The 15666-nt window shown below is 36.2% G+C and overlaps 1 protein-coding gene across 1 annotated transcript in view; it reads right to left on the bottom strand.

Annotated features, from left to right (window-relative positions):
- Positions 1-241: 241 nt before the first annotated feature.
- Positions 242-15666, bottom strand: part of ADGRB3 (adhesion G protein-coupled receptor B3) — a 460553-nt gene continuing 445128 nt past the window's right edge. Inside the window, exons 28-30 of the mRNA XM_062571088.1 lie at positions 10106-10141; positions 2698-2802; positions 242-813 (exon numbers count right to left, since the gene is read on the bottom strand). Coding sequence (XP_062427072.1) covers positions 625-813; positions 2698-2802; positions 10106-10141 — 330 coding nt within the window. The 3' untranslated portion in view covers positions 242-624. The remainder of the gene's footprint in view (positions 814-2697; positions 2803-10105; positions 10142-15666) is intronic.

Genomic DNA, 15666 nt, shown 5'->3' on the forward strand with positions numbered 1-15666 from the left:
ATGTAGACAAAGGTTTATTTACACCATACAACATTTTAAATATTTTATACACAGCTGCAGCAGAGAAAGCTACTCTGAGCTTTCCAGAGAAAACTGCAATAATAAAGATGTGAAATATATTATTCATATAAAAGTGAGATTATTACTTTATTGCATTTAAAGCAATGAAGAATGTAGCTCAACAGACATTCATTTAATGACAAAAACTTTGCTTTTATATTATAAAGTAAAAAGTGTAGTAATGGCCAAACAGACTGTTATAAACTTTAAAAACTGCATAAATATATACATTGTGCTTCATGGTGAAGTTTTTTGAAAACTAAACCAAATGAAGCTGTTACAACATGAATCGTTGCTTGAGGTTTATCTATAAAGATTACCTTACAAATCCATTCCACGGGTACTTACAACACACGATGGTAAGAATTGTACACCTGGTTCTCCACTAGCCATGCTAGTGGGAATATACTGTACGAAAAAGCCCACTGACATTTGGCACAGGAAGAGCCTGACATAAAATAGTCACAACGTTCAGACAGGAGCGTCAGGATTCCCAAAGTCTCTTTATTGTCAGTGCAATGATTTAATTTTGTTTGTTTCTTTGTTGAGTTTCTTTTGTTTTTGTTAAACTTCTGTTTGAAAGTCACCTTCTTGCACATCTAAAGGCAAGTTCAGACACTTCTCCCATTCTGCTGGTCTTAGTTCTAAAGCATCTTTTGCCTCTGTGTCTAATACGTTTATCGTTGTATAGTGTTGATATTCGCCTGTGTTTTTGAAAGTGTCCCATGGAGCCTTGTTTGGTGCTGAGTTCTCCTGAAGACCAAAGAAGAAAGAGGAATTAAAAAATGTGAAGATGAAATAATGCTTTTTCTGTTTATAAAGCTGATCACTAATGTACTCTCCTGAGACACAGAAGTCAGAGAGAGGAAATGACTTTACAGGGAGCCAGGCTGGCTCGTGTTCAACAATGTCTTGACTGTTTTTCTCTGCGAGCCATCAACATGTTGGCAGTCTCTTCACCTGAGCTGCCTGCCAAACCCTTTCTTTCACAAGAGCCGGTTTAAGTGAGGAACGACCATGTGATCCAGCAGCAAGAGCCATCTTTTTAGTAACAGTTGTGTAGAAAATCAGGGGAAGAGAAGGGAAGGTAATTATGAAGAGCTTGTTGTCTGGAGATGTGGAGTGGTTTAAAACAGAGATTGCCAGTCTGATTTTAAATTGAGGCAGGTTGCTGCTCATGACAGAATAGCAGAAATTTCGTCCTTGGAAAGTCTGTGAGAGCCACTTTGCTTTACAGGTTAATGAGCTCATAGGCTGAAAGCTGGTTATTTTGTAGTGTCTGTGGAGATTTTGGAAAGCTAAATTTTATATGGTAAAATCATTACAAGTAAGACCAAGTTCGTAAGTGATTTCTGCTATAATGTGTTGGGTGGGATTCAGTTGCTTTTTTGTGCCATTTTAGATGTCTTTTGATATCCTGCCTGGTTGTGAACTGTTTCATTATAGATGCAGGTTTCCCATGAATCCTGTGTCATCACTGCCTGCACTGTACTGTAGTGCAGGATACACTAGGGTATCTAAAATAGCCTGAGATATCTATATTTAGTTAGATCTAGATCACGCTCCCATTGTCTTACAGACTATGTTCGTAGGCTGCTTTTTACCCTTCAAAAAACATAGTGCTGATGTGAAACAAGACACGATTCTTCCACTGAGTTTCTCTTTGAGATTTTTGAAAGAATTTAAACTCCACACAGACAGCAAATCTCATAATGGGTATGTGTGAGAACTGGGTGCAAAGTAACACCCAAACATTCATCTAACCCATCAAAGAGCCACGACCAAACTTCAACTGGTTTAAAATGAGTAAATTTATTGACCTCACATCTGGTTAATGATTCTTTTTCATGTCTGAGAGCAACTTCTCATTAGAAGTTATAGAATGAAATAATTCTAGCTGGGTTGCATTTAAAATATAATTTCATATTATAAAATTATGTATAAAATTATTTATAAAATTATTACTAATCATAATATTACTGCTAAAAATATGTCACACTAAATTTGCTGTTTTAATTAGGCAGAATCAACTATTTCCTTGCTCTCATTATCAGATGTAGTCAGGGTGTGATGCATGTATGTATGAATGTGTGTGTATAAATCTGAATTATGATTACAGCAGAGTCAACTCAGGATGATTTAATTTTTGTTTTTCCATTGGTAAATATTTATAAATCTATTACAAAAAAGATACAGCATTACAGAGACCCTGTGTGCTTTCTGGCCCATCTCACTTTTAGGTGAATTCAGCTGGACTTATTTACAGTAACTAATTTAATATCTGGTTGCCCAGCTAGAAGAAAAGCCCACTGGCCAAATTACACTAGTGAGCTGCTTTCTTTATACAGTCCTTTAGATTTTGTAGACACATATAGATTTTAAATGTGTTCCCTACAGTTCAATTACTTGTCATCTATAATGATGTCAGTGAATTAGTTATGGTCCAGTTGTAAAATCTAATGAGTGTTGTCATAGGTTAGATTACCGAAAATATCTTTTGTTCTCAGTTCCAAGGCGATCTAAAAGCAGCAGAGACTGAGGTCTTCTCAGGAAATAATACTAAATTCAAAACACTCTTGTTTTATTGTTAGTATTATGAAGCCAGTATATTTGAAATATCTAAGAAAGAAAACTTACCATACTGCCTGATTTTGGTATGTCCCGAAATCTGTCCAGAGTCTGAAATTTCTGATTTAACTCTTGAAACAATTCCATGTGCCTCTTCCTTGTATGCATGACCTTCTGCAAAATGGAACATAATTGCTTATATTTATAATTGAATCTGGGCTTTTTTAAGAGAACCATTATTTCCCCCAACATAATAAAGTAAATTGAATTTGGCAGGACCATCTTTTCCCTATAGACTCAGTCAATGGAAATGAATTGCATTGAGCCTTCTCTGTTCTGTTTAATGTGCTTCCCGTACAGAAACGACTGTTTTTACCCCATGTTTATTGAATTGCTGAAATCAGGAGATGCTTTTTTTGTGCTAGTTCAGAAGTATTTTGAAAATGAAGGTAGTTTCTCAGAAGGATCTTTTGCTTTTGTGCATTAGGAATATTTTCAAGAATTTCTCTCTTCAGTGTGGAAGACATTAATAATTTAATTTCTACAAGGATGCAACTGTATTATGTTTCATGGCAACTTATAAGAGTAATTTTTACGAAACCACTGATTTCAAGAATCCTGGGCTAAAGGGGAAGAAGCCCCAGATGTTATGTTTTTTTCAATTAGACACCATCTTGTTATTCAGATCATGACAAAATAAAGTTTAAATGGCATTGATACCACAACGAATAGGGATAGTTTTTCACTTTTACCTGCTTTCTTATTTTGTGGACTGGGCAGCCAGAAATCACCTTTCTTCTAGCCCCCACACATGGTATCCTTTCATAAGAACTAGTTGCATGGTTTTTGTACACGAGAGGTGGAGGCCCCAGGAAGCTCTATGACTGGAGGAGCTCTCGGGCTATATGTCTGCCTTGGCAGCTAGATGTGGAGCAAAGGCTGTTTCAAGGCTATACTCTCAAGCCTACCCTCTACATGGTTTCCAAACAAGTTCATGCTCAGACGTGGACTTAAACTGCCCTCTGGGGCCATGCTGAAGGCTGCTCACTGTTAGGCCAGTCTCACGTTTCTGTGGTCTACGTGGATGGAGACAGGAAGGACTGAGGATGCTCCAGCTTACTCCAACAACAGATGGTCTGAACTTTTCTTGACCTTCTACAGCCATTTGGACGTGAGTTATAGCCAGGGCAGCAGCTAATAATGCTGATAGAAAAGGTGCAGGTCATCAGGCTCTGTACACTGTTGCTTACTGTCAAAACTGCTTTTCCCTGGCAGTGGACATGGCAAACCTTACTTACTCAGTGCCTGAGTGTGCCTTCCCAGCAAGTAGCACTCCTTCCACCAAGTCAGATTAGTACCTTCCAAAGTAGAATGGCAGCAACTGGCCCTTAAATAGTACTTTACCAATACCAATTTTAATCTATCTTTTGTTTGTATCCTGTGTTTCTGAATTTCATGAAACTTGTCTGCTCTCTTGGCCATGTATTTTTACTACTATGTAAAAATGTAATGATAAAATACCATCCATATGTAAAATCTCATCCCTGGTACCATATCATCCTTAACATAGCCACAGGATACCTTCAGAACTTGTTTCACTTCTGAGAACGGGAAATTGGCAACATTTTTCACAAAAGAGACATGAGATATAGCAAGTAATTAAAGACCTGTTAAATAACATGAGTTGTGCCTGAATAAGGGAAACAATCTTGCAGAATTCAGCGAGGAACTCCTTGCAAAACATAATTTAACTAGAGATAGTTGATCTAAATTTATGAGGAAGGCCCACTTAAGTGAATTCCTTTAAGATATTACTGTTATAGTAGACAGGGGTATGCAACAAATTTCATATACATAGAATTTAAAAAGAAAAGTTCTGCATCAAAGATTACTATTGGCTGAAATAAGAAGACATGTTACAGGGAATAAAATAAATTCGGTGGGCTAAAATACTGACTCTAAAAGCAGGAAATAGCATTTGACTGTGAAACAAAAATCTCCAGCTGGAAACTTTTTAATAGTAGGATAGCAATACAGAGAATGCTACTTTCTGATATTTTTCTGAATCGTGTACCGAAGAATTCGTTAAATAGCAAATATGAATAATGCAAATGTCTTACTCAGTTCATTACATTATTCCTGAGGAGAAGCAGGTGGGAGGAGAAATTAAACACTTTCAATGGAAGTCTGCCAGAAAAAAAGACTTAAATTTTATTTTTAAAAGCAGAATGACTGGTATGCACATGTGCCTATGGATCTTTTAGTTGCTTTGTATTTTCTTGGCTTCATTTTGATGATTCCTACTCACTGACACTCTGTCCTCCTCACTGCTTATAAAGAGCAATATGAACTGTTAGCAAGATGCACCAATTTAAACTTCCCACTTTAATTTTCCATTTCTAGCGATCTTTTTAACTCCTTATTAGAATACTTAATCTTATCTCCTTTTAAAATTTAGAAGCAAAAAAGGTATTAGAGGATATGCTCTATCGGATATCTCTTTCTCTTTCATGAGGAACTAACTCACAAAGAATTTGTGGGGTTTTAATCTGTTTTTTTTTTTCCTCTATTAAATGATCAATGTGGAAAACAGCTTTATCAGTCCTAGATGTACATGCTTGCTCAATACAGTGATCTTGATCAATACATATTAGGCTGACTGCAGTAGCATAAGTACCTGAACGGAGTGGAATAGGAGCCCTGATAACCCAAGCCAATGCTGCTCTTAGAAAGTGTATTTCTATTAGCCATGAGTAGGGATTTCCCCTATCATGCTGCATCCTCTCCCAGAAGCACCTGAGTTAGCCACAACACTGCAGACTCGCACATCTTCTCATGGTCCTTCCTGCAGTCTCCATAACTCTTGTGTCCTGCACCCTAAAGTGGGTCAAGCTGAACCGGGTGCGATGCCCCTTCCACATTTCTACCCCCACTCACAAATAACCTTGTGTTTTAAGACTAAACCTTACTCTAATGAGCACCTACTCCCAGAAGAGGACTTCAGGGTGTGGACTGCTATCATCAAACGGGAAGGACTTCAGACATAACTCTATATTGAATTCCCCTTTTTTCCTTAATATAGGCTTTTAGCTGAACTCTAGCTCAAGCACAAATATTCTGCTAAAGCTTCTTGGCTAATCCTATGTTTAATAATGATAGCAATAGTAATGTTATTCAATTTGTATTGAAGGTTTTCTCTGTTGTCACAGGTAAAGATGCTCTCTCTCAAATTTTATATGAGATAGCTAAAGGTGAAGAACAGATGGGGAAATGCCTTCTCTGCCCTATAATGGAAGCATGCTGTGTTTTCAGGATGTTGTAGGTCTGATCAGTTGCCAAATTTAGGATTTTTCCCTGCAGGCATATTTTTTTTCCTCACTTTCCTCTCGTACAGTTGCATATAGGTGACAGATTTTAAAGTTGCTGTGAGTTTGTAATTTTCTTATAATGAATGGCTAGTGCAGCTGAAAATCTGAAAGAAAACAGCTCCAACAATTAAATATCAATTTAGCATAATCACTGGTGAGACTCTACAGATCTGGAAAGAAAAGAAGACTTTCAGATATTCATATTCATCCCGTGTATCCTTTTTCTTCCTGACGGGTGGAGCTCAAAAAGAGCCAGATAACTTGAGTGCTGGGCAGAAATGCATAGGTAGATTTTCTGAATTATTTAGCATGAATGTTGTTTATTCACAGAGCAGATTCAATGAATGCCTGGTATAAAACGCTATGTAAGTGTCTGTGAGGGAGGAATGCAGGAGTTAGGTCCTCTCACAGAATTTAGAGGTAAGTTGTGATCTTGTATCCTAAAATGTATGCCAATATTTGTATTTAACTCTTCTGTACATCTTTGTAAGTGACAGTGCACACCTATTAAAAAGTTCTCCTGGGAATTTCCTCAGCATCTGTATTTCTGTTCAGCATAATTAGAATGAATTTTATTTGATCTGACAGCTAAGTATTAGTGCTAAGCTTTCATGAGAAAACTACCTGTCCAGCATTAGGGAAAAACAGAACATGATAATGGCTGGGGCCGGGGGGGGGCACTTATTTTAGGTTATCGCAGCCAGAGGCAGCGATCATCCCAAACTCCCAGATTTATGAATTTCAGTGGTGTTTTGGATACTGGAGTACATGAATAAGAGTCTAAACTAATCTTTGTTAATAGCAAGAAAAGAGCTGTAAAGTTGTTTTGTGAAATCTAATACTGAACCGTATTATTTAGAAGTAATACTTTCCGCCTACGAACTAAACCCAGTATGTTTCCATCTGTTTTCTTTCTTCTACATAAGGGGGTGCTTTATGAACCATTACGTAACACTGAAGTATTTAAAAGGCAGAAGAAGACACAGCTGGCCTCAGTACAGAGGAAATTCTCTCTAACTTGGCCCTCCTCTTTAACCAGCCTAAGACCTATGATAAGGGCTGGATGCCATCTTTTTCTCTCTCTCCCTCCTTCTTACTGGAGACACAAGTTATCTATACTGCTACTCAGCACAGTCTCAGAACTTTTATTATTTCTAGTCCTTTGCAAAGTCCCTTAAGGGTACAACTATATTTCTATGCACATTGGAGATAAAGGTGACACAGACTATTTTAAGGTGTTGAGTATATTCATGGAGTGCCTGTGTTCACACTACATAGCAGCTAGATTTGAGGGCTTTTTCATGTCTTTTTTTAATTTAAATGATCTATATTTTGGTGAGTGTTGCATTGCAGCCCACGAGCATTTGTTTTGTTTGTTTGGTTGGTTTTTTTACTCACAAAACTACGGCTATCTCTGCAGTAGTATATCAGACATGTCTGAGACTATTCTCTGGCACCACCTAACATGGAATATTCTCCATGAACATTACTAAATTGTCTTGTCTCCAAAGTAGGAGGTCTGCTACCAAATTGTTTATTGCGAATGATATTTAAGTTTGTTGTAATTCCCTCAGCACATTCAGGAACTGTTTGGAAAGAGAAGGCTGGTCTAGACTGAAATAATACAGATCATTTGTAGATACCTGCACTGTTCTGCCCAAGTATATTCCTCAACATGTTTAATTTACTAAGACAGATATCATTGAAGGTATGTCTTGTGCGTATAGGGAGACACGGAGACCTGTGGGAGGGTGTACAGTCTGCTGAGATAGCTTTATCTAGAAAAGGACAGAGCCAAACCTGACACTGTCTTGTCCATACTGTGTACTAAGAACAACACCGTATCCTCTGAACTGTGGCAGGACATTGTCTTGCAGGGGTTACAGACAGAGCAGAATTACAGAATCACAGAATCAGTAAGATTGGAAGGGACCTCTGGAGATCATCAGAGAAAAAATGTTAAATTTTAAGCAGTATGGCCAACCACTCAAGCACAAGCTCAGTTCCAATCTGCCATGAAGCTGCTCTGAGGTATCAGAGTTGAGCAGCATTTCAGCCACAGAACACTGCCTCACCTCTCGTCGTCAGCATGCCTCCCTGAGTGCAGGGAATTGGGTGGCTCTATTAATACTGTATGACTTCTTCTTGCTGTACCTCAGACAAACAGACAGGCTATGTGTAAGAACACAGGAAAGCCCAGAGGCTTAACCAGAGGAACTACAAAACAGGGAGGTGTGATGGGGTTAGTCTGACTTGGTACTTATAAAACACAGCAGGAACTGGGACAGTATTGTTGCTGAAATTATTTCCTCAGCAGTGATTCCCAGTGGCCTTTCCAATCCCAATAGCCCCATCCTTTCCATTTAAAGACATGTATTTTTCCTGGATTAAAATAATATTTCTAAAAGTATTAGGAAATGCAGGAACGATGCTGCAAACAAGACAAGAAAAAAGTGTAAGCCTCTTAAATGCGATATGAGTCAAAAGAAAATGTTTAATAGGAGGCCTGGTTCTTGAGAACAGAATGTGCACAGTATTGTTGGTGTTTACTTGGTGTTGGATTATGTTCTCTTGAGTGTGGTAGCAAGAATGCTTCAGTATTTGTTGCCATAGAGAACATTCTCATAGTGAACAGCATGATATTCCTACCTTTCAATAGAAAACAGAATTCAGAATTCTTTATATCACTATAATTATAAAACGTCTGTTCATACGGCTTGCATTTAATTTTAGAACTGATTTTTTCATTAGAATTTTGTTATTGATTCACATTCTTCTTCCTTTCTATGCATTTATCCTAAAGCATTTATCCTAAAGCATACTTTGGATAATCTCTTCACTTTATTTTTCTTATACTTACTGCGTGAGTCTTTGGTGCTCTGTTTGAGAGGTTACATGACTACTTAAGACAACAGTACTTCTAATGAGAGAATGACATAGGATATTAATGAGTGATAATAATTTTTCAAGAAACCACAATCATGACCATGGAAGGTCAGTATATCAGCAAAGGTAGGTTATCAAAGCACTCCCTTCTCTCATTGTGAGGCTCCTTAGACCACTACTATAGTATTTTTCTAGTTATGCCTTTTGTTTTTGTATTAGCAGTAAATATGGACTAGAATCTGAAATTTGGAAATAGATGTGCTACAGCCTGAATAATAATAAAAAAATAATTGTGCTTGCACAAGGAAACAGGGAGGGTGATTTTTTTAAGTTATGGTTTATATATAATGATCACTGGATGTTAAAGTTTAGTCCCAGGTGCACAGGTTCAATGCAAATACAATAAACTTCTCTGGAGGCACACATAATGAATTATATCAAACTATTAACATGCATGAACTGACAATCTATGCTAAAACCCAAAATCTAGAAATTATTAAGATTCTCTTGAAAACTAACTGTATATTGCTTTGGTAGAGAGAACAGATATTTAGAGAAAAAAAATCAAATAAACAAAATCCTAAAAGACTTCATCATAGGGACTGAGATGGATAAAAACTGTTACTGACTAACACAACCAAACCTATTCATGCAGTGGGGACTAAGTCTGAAACTTTGATTATCCAGCTTGCAGTACCTTATACAAATTTGACTTTTTAGATAGCATGTGACCCATAAGCTTAGACAAATTCAGCACTTGATCATTCAAAATTTGAGACATTCATGTGAATGGGAAACTCATACACCAGTAAATTAGTCTTGAAGAAAGAGAGAAATAGGACAGATGGTTGAGAACCTCTTGGACAAAGCAAGGTTCTGTGATAATGTAGCCTGTCCTATGTAAGTGTCAGATTTTTTCAGTAGATAGCTAAAAAAAACAAAAACAAAAACAAAAAAAAAGCATATGAAAATGAAGAGGGAATTTAAAAAGTGAAACCATGATGCTTTAATATTGCAATATAGTAGTCTGATCTCAGGATATTTTACAAGCAAGTTGCACCAAAGTAGTTTTAATGAATCTCTCATCGTGTTTTATACAGTACCAATTGAACAATCATATGCCATCTACTATGTTAGAAAGCTAAAATATGTTAAAATGAACACTTCACATTTACTTTTATAAAAATATTTTTAATAACCCAGAATAATTCAGTAAAACTTACTTCAAAGTCAAGGTCCGAATAACGTGATTTTCTTCTCTATTTTGCAGTAAAAAAAGAAAGAAAAAAAGAGGTTGTATTAACAAGGGGACTATTCATCAAATCATATTAATGAGTGTAAGTAACATTCTTGTTTTCTTATCAAATAACATTAGGTATTCTGTGAGAATTTGTAGATTTTATCTCGATAATTTAAGATTAATCCATGATTTTGCATACTGTCCATTAGACCAGTATCATATTTTTTCTATGAAATGAAACCAGACTACATTTCACTTGGGTTGCATAATATTTATGTTATTTGGATGCAATTGAAACTTTTGGTATATAAAATATATCTATTTCTATATTTTCTGTGGTATTCGCAAATTATCAAAATCTTTATACTCTTTACACAGCTATCTCTATGTATAGATATACAGAAATGATTCTTCCCTACATCAGGCTTACGTTGGTACAACTCCATTGATTTTAATGTGGTAGCTGATAGCAAAATCAAGCCCAAGCCATCTATATTTTCCATAGAGGCTTCAGCTTGTTTGTTTGCAATGACAATCTGGATGGAGAAAGCAATTAATTTATTTTACACTTATGACAAATCTGATTCAAAGCATCTGATATAAATAATTCTTTAGCAGAGGAATAATCACTTGATTGCTTAGACACATCTAAATAATTTAGCACAGAATTTTTTACAGATTCAAAAAGAAACCAATTATGAAGTCAAATTATATCAGAAAGAAGCAGAAATATTTTAAGGAAGAGATAAAAATATTTTTTTTCTTTTAAGGCTGGAAATTAAATGGCATGCAATAGACCAAGGAGTTGCAGAAAACAGTGGTAAGAGGAGCAGAAAAAAGAGTGGAGGGAACATGTAAATGGAAAGAAAAAATGCAGAAACTAGATCACTTTGGGGAAGGAGAGCTAAAGGAAAGGGAAAGTACCCCAGGAAGGGAAAACAGGCACTACAATTTAACCGATGATTGGTTCACCTAAGGTGAACAAAACCTTAGGTGATGTGAAAACTTGGTCTTTATATTCGCACTCGCATGACAAACACTGAAGTACTTGAAATAGTGAGTAATTGGTTATGGAATAGTAATGAGAGTAATTGGTTAAACTGCTTTCCTTGCCAAGCAGATAAGATAATTTTTCATTACACATAATATGCTTTGTATCAGTCGTGAACTGAAGGTCAGAAATGGGAACTATTTCGTTGATTCCTGGTTAACTAGATGTAGGTTAGCTGGAGAGACAAACAATACTAGATGCCTCAGTATAGAGGTATAGTCCTACTAAATGTTAGGCAAGTTCCTTGTTGGGTGGATAAGGATGCAAATTTATTAGCTGAAATGTTTCTCCCAGATGTTTTCTGCTTTTTATGCTAATTTAGTAGTGGGATAGGATGGCTTAAGTCATGGTGAACAAGCCTTTTCAGAATATACCTCATTTTTTCAGAGACACACAGTACAAACAAACTGAAGTCAAGATGAGTAATATTATTGACTTCATTAGACTTTGATATTATTTAATTTAACAAATATCCAGATTTCAGTAAGCTACTTTGTTTTCTTGCAAATGAAAGAAATAATTTTACAACAGAGTCTTTCAGTCATTGACAGCAGAAAATGTTTAGTGTCTGAGCCCTTGCGACCATTTTGTGACATAATGCCCAGATCTTGCTGGAAAATTTTGACTTGCTTCAATTCATAATTATGTGAAGAAGACCAGTGTTGCACTGTCTACACACTCTAATGCATAAAGAGTTAGGAGACAGTGTAAGAGAAGGGTCTACAAATCAGTAAAAAACCCAGCCTCTAGGGAAGCTCTCTTTAATCAGCAAGGATTGATTTAACCTAACACACTTTAAAGAGGAAATTTAAAAACAACGCAACCACTTCTTCAAAAATAAGTAGCATGGTAACTTGAACAGAACAAAGCTTTTGGTGACAAGAAAGATGCAAAGAGATTATGCTCCAAAGGACTTTTACTTACTTCCCATTCATATGAAGAGGACCAAGGTACAAGTACACCTTTGAGATAGGTCCTTTATCATTCCACAGTAAACTAACACCAGAAGAAATCTGCATTTCTCTAACTATGAAGGATTTCTTTTCAAGGTACGATCAAAACAGAGCACATTTACCATTGTTAAGACTCAGTGGTTACAAAAGAAGAAACTTACACAGCGGATAATGAGATGAAGTTTACAGGAGCAGTTTTGAAAAATGCTTGAAGAAGCTATTTTTAAGCTACAGTTCAGTAATAAACTCAATTTCACTGAACTACTTGACTAAGAATCCTAAATGAATACATGGAAAATTTAGAAAGAGATTTGTAGTTTGCTAGATATTGTGATTTAGAAAATTGGAGCATTTTGTATTTTACTGCTTGAAAGCAGTAAAAAATATTCCTAGCATAGCTGAGTTATTAGGTTTTTCAGCCAGACATCTCTAATGCTTTTTACATGGTAAGAAGAAATGTCTCGCAGACTGCAACATACTTAACTGCACTGTTGTCAGAAAGATGTCAGTACTGCAATTTTGCCCTTAGATCACACCAGTTGTGACCAACCAGGTCACAGCATACGTTTATCTCAGTGAGGATTTTTCTAGGGCTCAACAAGAATCTATCATGAACACACTTATTTTAAATCTATATAGTAAAGAACATCTGCTCTGTGCTTGTACTTCTTTTCCATGGCTCCATATGGTGGAATAAAGCACAGGCTCTGTGAGAGTCTATTCCCCTGAAGACATATAAAAAAAAAATGCAACTGCCCTAGGTCAAAACAGCAGCAGTGATGTCCTGTGAGTTTCTAAAACATAAAAGATGCTGGTTATGAATGTGATCCTGGACCTCAGAAAATCATTTGCAATGCTGTCAGTGACATCAGTGGGTAAAAGATCAGGTCCTTCTGGCTGTTATATCATTGCCCTTAAATGACTATAATAATATTTTTGAGAGAGGGAACATATTCAGAGGCATGAAGTCCTTGGGAATCTTGACTTTGACTTACAGGGACGGGATCATGTCCCTTCTGTCCAAATTGGAAGCTGCCTAGTTTCCACATAACATAGGCCAAGCCTAAAACACACAAACCACCTCTTAACCAGTGATTGTATACACAATTATTTTTGTTAAATGAAAGTTACCTGTTGTGTCTCTTTTGGCTGAGAAAGATAGGGTTTTCCACATATACCTAAATGCTTTCAGAAATCTAGTCAACAATCTGGCTTATTCTACAATTTAAATTGTTGAAAGACAGAAGTAGAATGAAGTGGAGTAAGGGGAAAAAAAACCTCTTGTATCAAATGAACTGGTGAATTGGTTACACCGGTATGCCCACCTGCAAAACTGAGAAACATTTTAGCCAACACATAAATCAGACAGAAAACTGGTATGTTTTCAAGGCTCAGTGGAAGATGTAGTTGAATTATTAATGCTAATAGAACTTAACAAACATACAACCATAAAGGATCAGATCAAAGATTCATCTTCAGTATTTTATATCTGATCAGGTTCCACAGTGATGCTTAAGGAGTGATATAGAAAAGATAAGCACAAAGTGATATTTCTCCTGCAATACCCCTGCCCAGTTCTGTACTTGTAGTTTGGGAATTTCCTTTGGAGGAGCTTACATTATTGAGCTTAATAGCACTTTCTTACATTATTCCATTAGTCTAACCATGCTTCATACTTATTCATAATTTTGACATGCAGAATATGCTGGGGTAGTGAATTTCACAATTTAAATATGCATAATATGATAAAGGACTTCGTGTTGTTTAGCCATCCGCCATTTCATTTGATGCTCCTGCTTTTTATATTAAAGGAAATATGAGTAATCGTTCCCTATTCACTACTATTTTCATCTTTTTCCAAAGTCATCTTTTTTCCAAACTGAAGAGCCCTAATGCTGAACTGCAAGGGTAACTAAATAAGGGACTGCCTAAAACACTAAACATACATGCAGTTATTCAGTGGCAGGGAGTTATCTGGGATAATTCTGAAAAGACTGAGGGGTGTTGTTAAACAGGAACTGAATATCAATGCACATTTCCAAATGTTAAAAAAAAAAAAAAAAAAAAAAAAAAAAAAAAAAAAAAAAGAGGTCAAGTCTCTGTTTAAGTGGGCAGGGATGTGACTAGCTCTGTCTGAACAACTCCGAGTCCAGCATTAGTGCTCTGAACTGTCAGAAATAGATCCATGCCTGTAAACCCGAGAAATTTCAGAGGAGAGCAGCAAAAAGTCCTTTTAAAGATTTAATAACACTGGCTCAAAAGGAACGGATAAAAGAGTAATACAGCTTGTTTAAACATTGGCTCTGGAAGAAGCAAACACAGAAGCTTGTTCAGAAACCTTAGAAGGATATAAACACTGATAAAGCAGGTGTGAGAAAAATCTGTAAACTTGTAGTTCAGAAAAAAAAATAGGAAAAAACAAAGGAAATTTCAGAGAAGGTGTGAGGAATAAATGAAATTTATATGACTGCAGAATGATCTGCTAAGGGAAACAGTAGGAGCCCTTCATTGCAGTCTGGAAAGTGAAGTTGTACAATGCATTGGAGAAATATACTATAGGAAATGTTCTTGCATGGATAGAGAGGATTACCTGACAGGATTTTTCCTATCTCTAATTTCTACTGCTGTCTGACCTTGATTGATAAAATCCCTATTAAGGCAAAAAATGCCTTCATGCCAGGACGAAAGTGAAACACTGTGAAAAGTGGTCTGCAGCAGTAATTTATTTAAAATCAATTTTACTTTGTGCTAATCATGTATAGCTTTCCTGTGTAATTCCAGAGCAACTTTAAACTCTGCTCACTGGAGGACAAAAATAGAACATCGAAGAATAATTTCCATACACCAGCATGCACTAATCTGCTGGCACCAGGAAAGAGTTGCTCTCACTAAATGGCTAATAAAATCCCTCTGCATCTCTGTAAAATGACAAATGCCTGGTTTTCTCCTTATTCTTGTCTGCATTACACCACTACCTGATTAATTACATGAGATACTCCTGAAGATATATTACATTGTGCAAAGTATAATTGAAACCAGAGATACCATATTATAGTGAGAGCTATAACCATGCTTTCATTAATACAAACCCTTATTATCAGCAGTTTATAATTCACTTGGAGATTAGATTTGACATACAAGATCTTAGCCTGGGGAAGACTTTTTCCCTGAATACAATTAAAGAAAAATCTCTTCTGGCTCTCAGAGATATAAAAGCAAAATGTGAATAGACAGTTTTGATTTAAAATGCCTTTTGTGTTTATATAACTGGAAAAAAGCTTAATTTCAGAATAGAAGATTATGTTGGCTATTATGTTGTAACATGAGCTAGACATAGAGCAGTAAATTTTCACGAAAAAGTCGATTAGGTCTTTAATATGGGAATTTTAAGTCCTGAAAATCTGCTGGCAAATTTAGTACATCAACACACGGCATAATTGTAACTTCAGAGATCTCAATTTAAAGCTATTCTGGCAAGTTATTCTATTATGGTGCTCCCTTTACTATAAAAGACCCTGCATATGTACTTACTCTACAGAT

Source organism: Rhea pennata, chromosome 3 (genome assembly GCF_028389875.1).
Source record: "Rhea pennata isolate bPtePen1 chromosome 3, bPtePen1.pri, whole genome shotgun sequence".
NCBI classification, from domain to species: domain Eukaryota; kingdom Metazoa; phylum Chordata; class Aves; order Rheiformes; family Rheidae; genus Rhea; species Rhea pennata.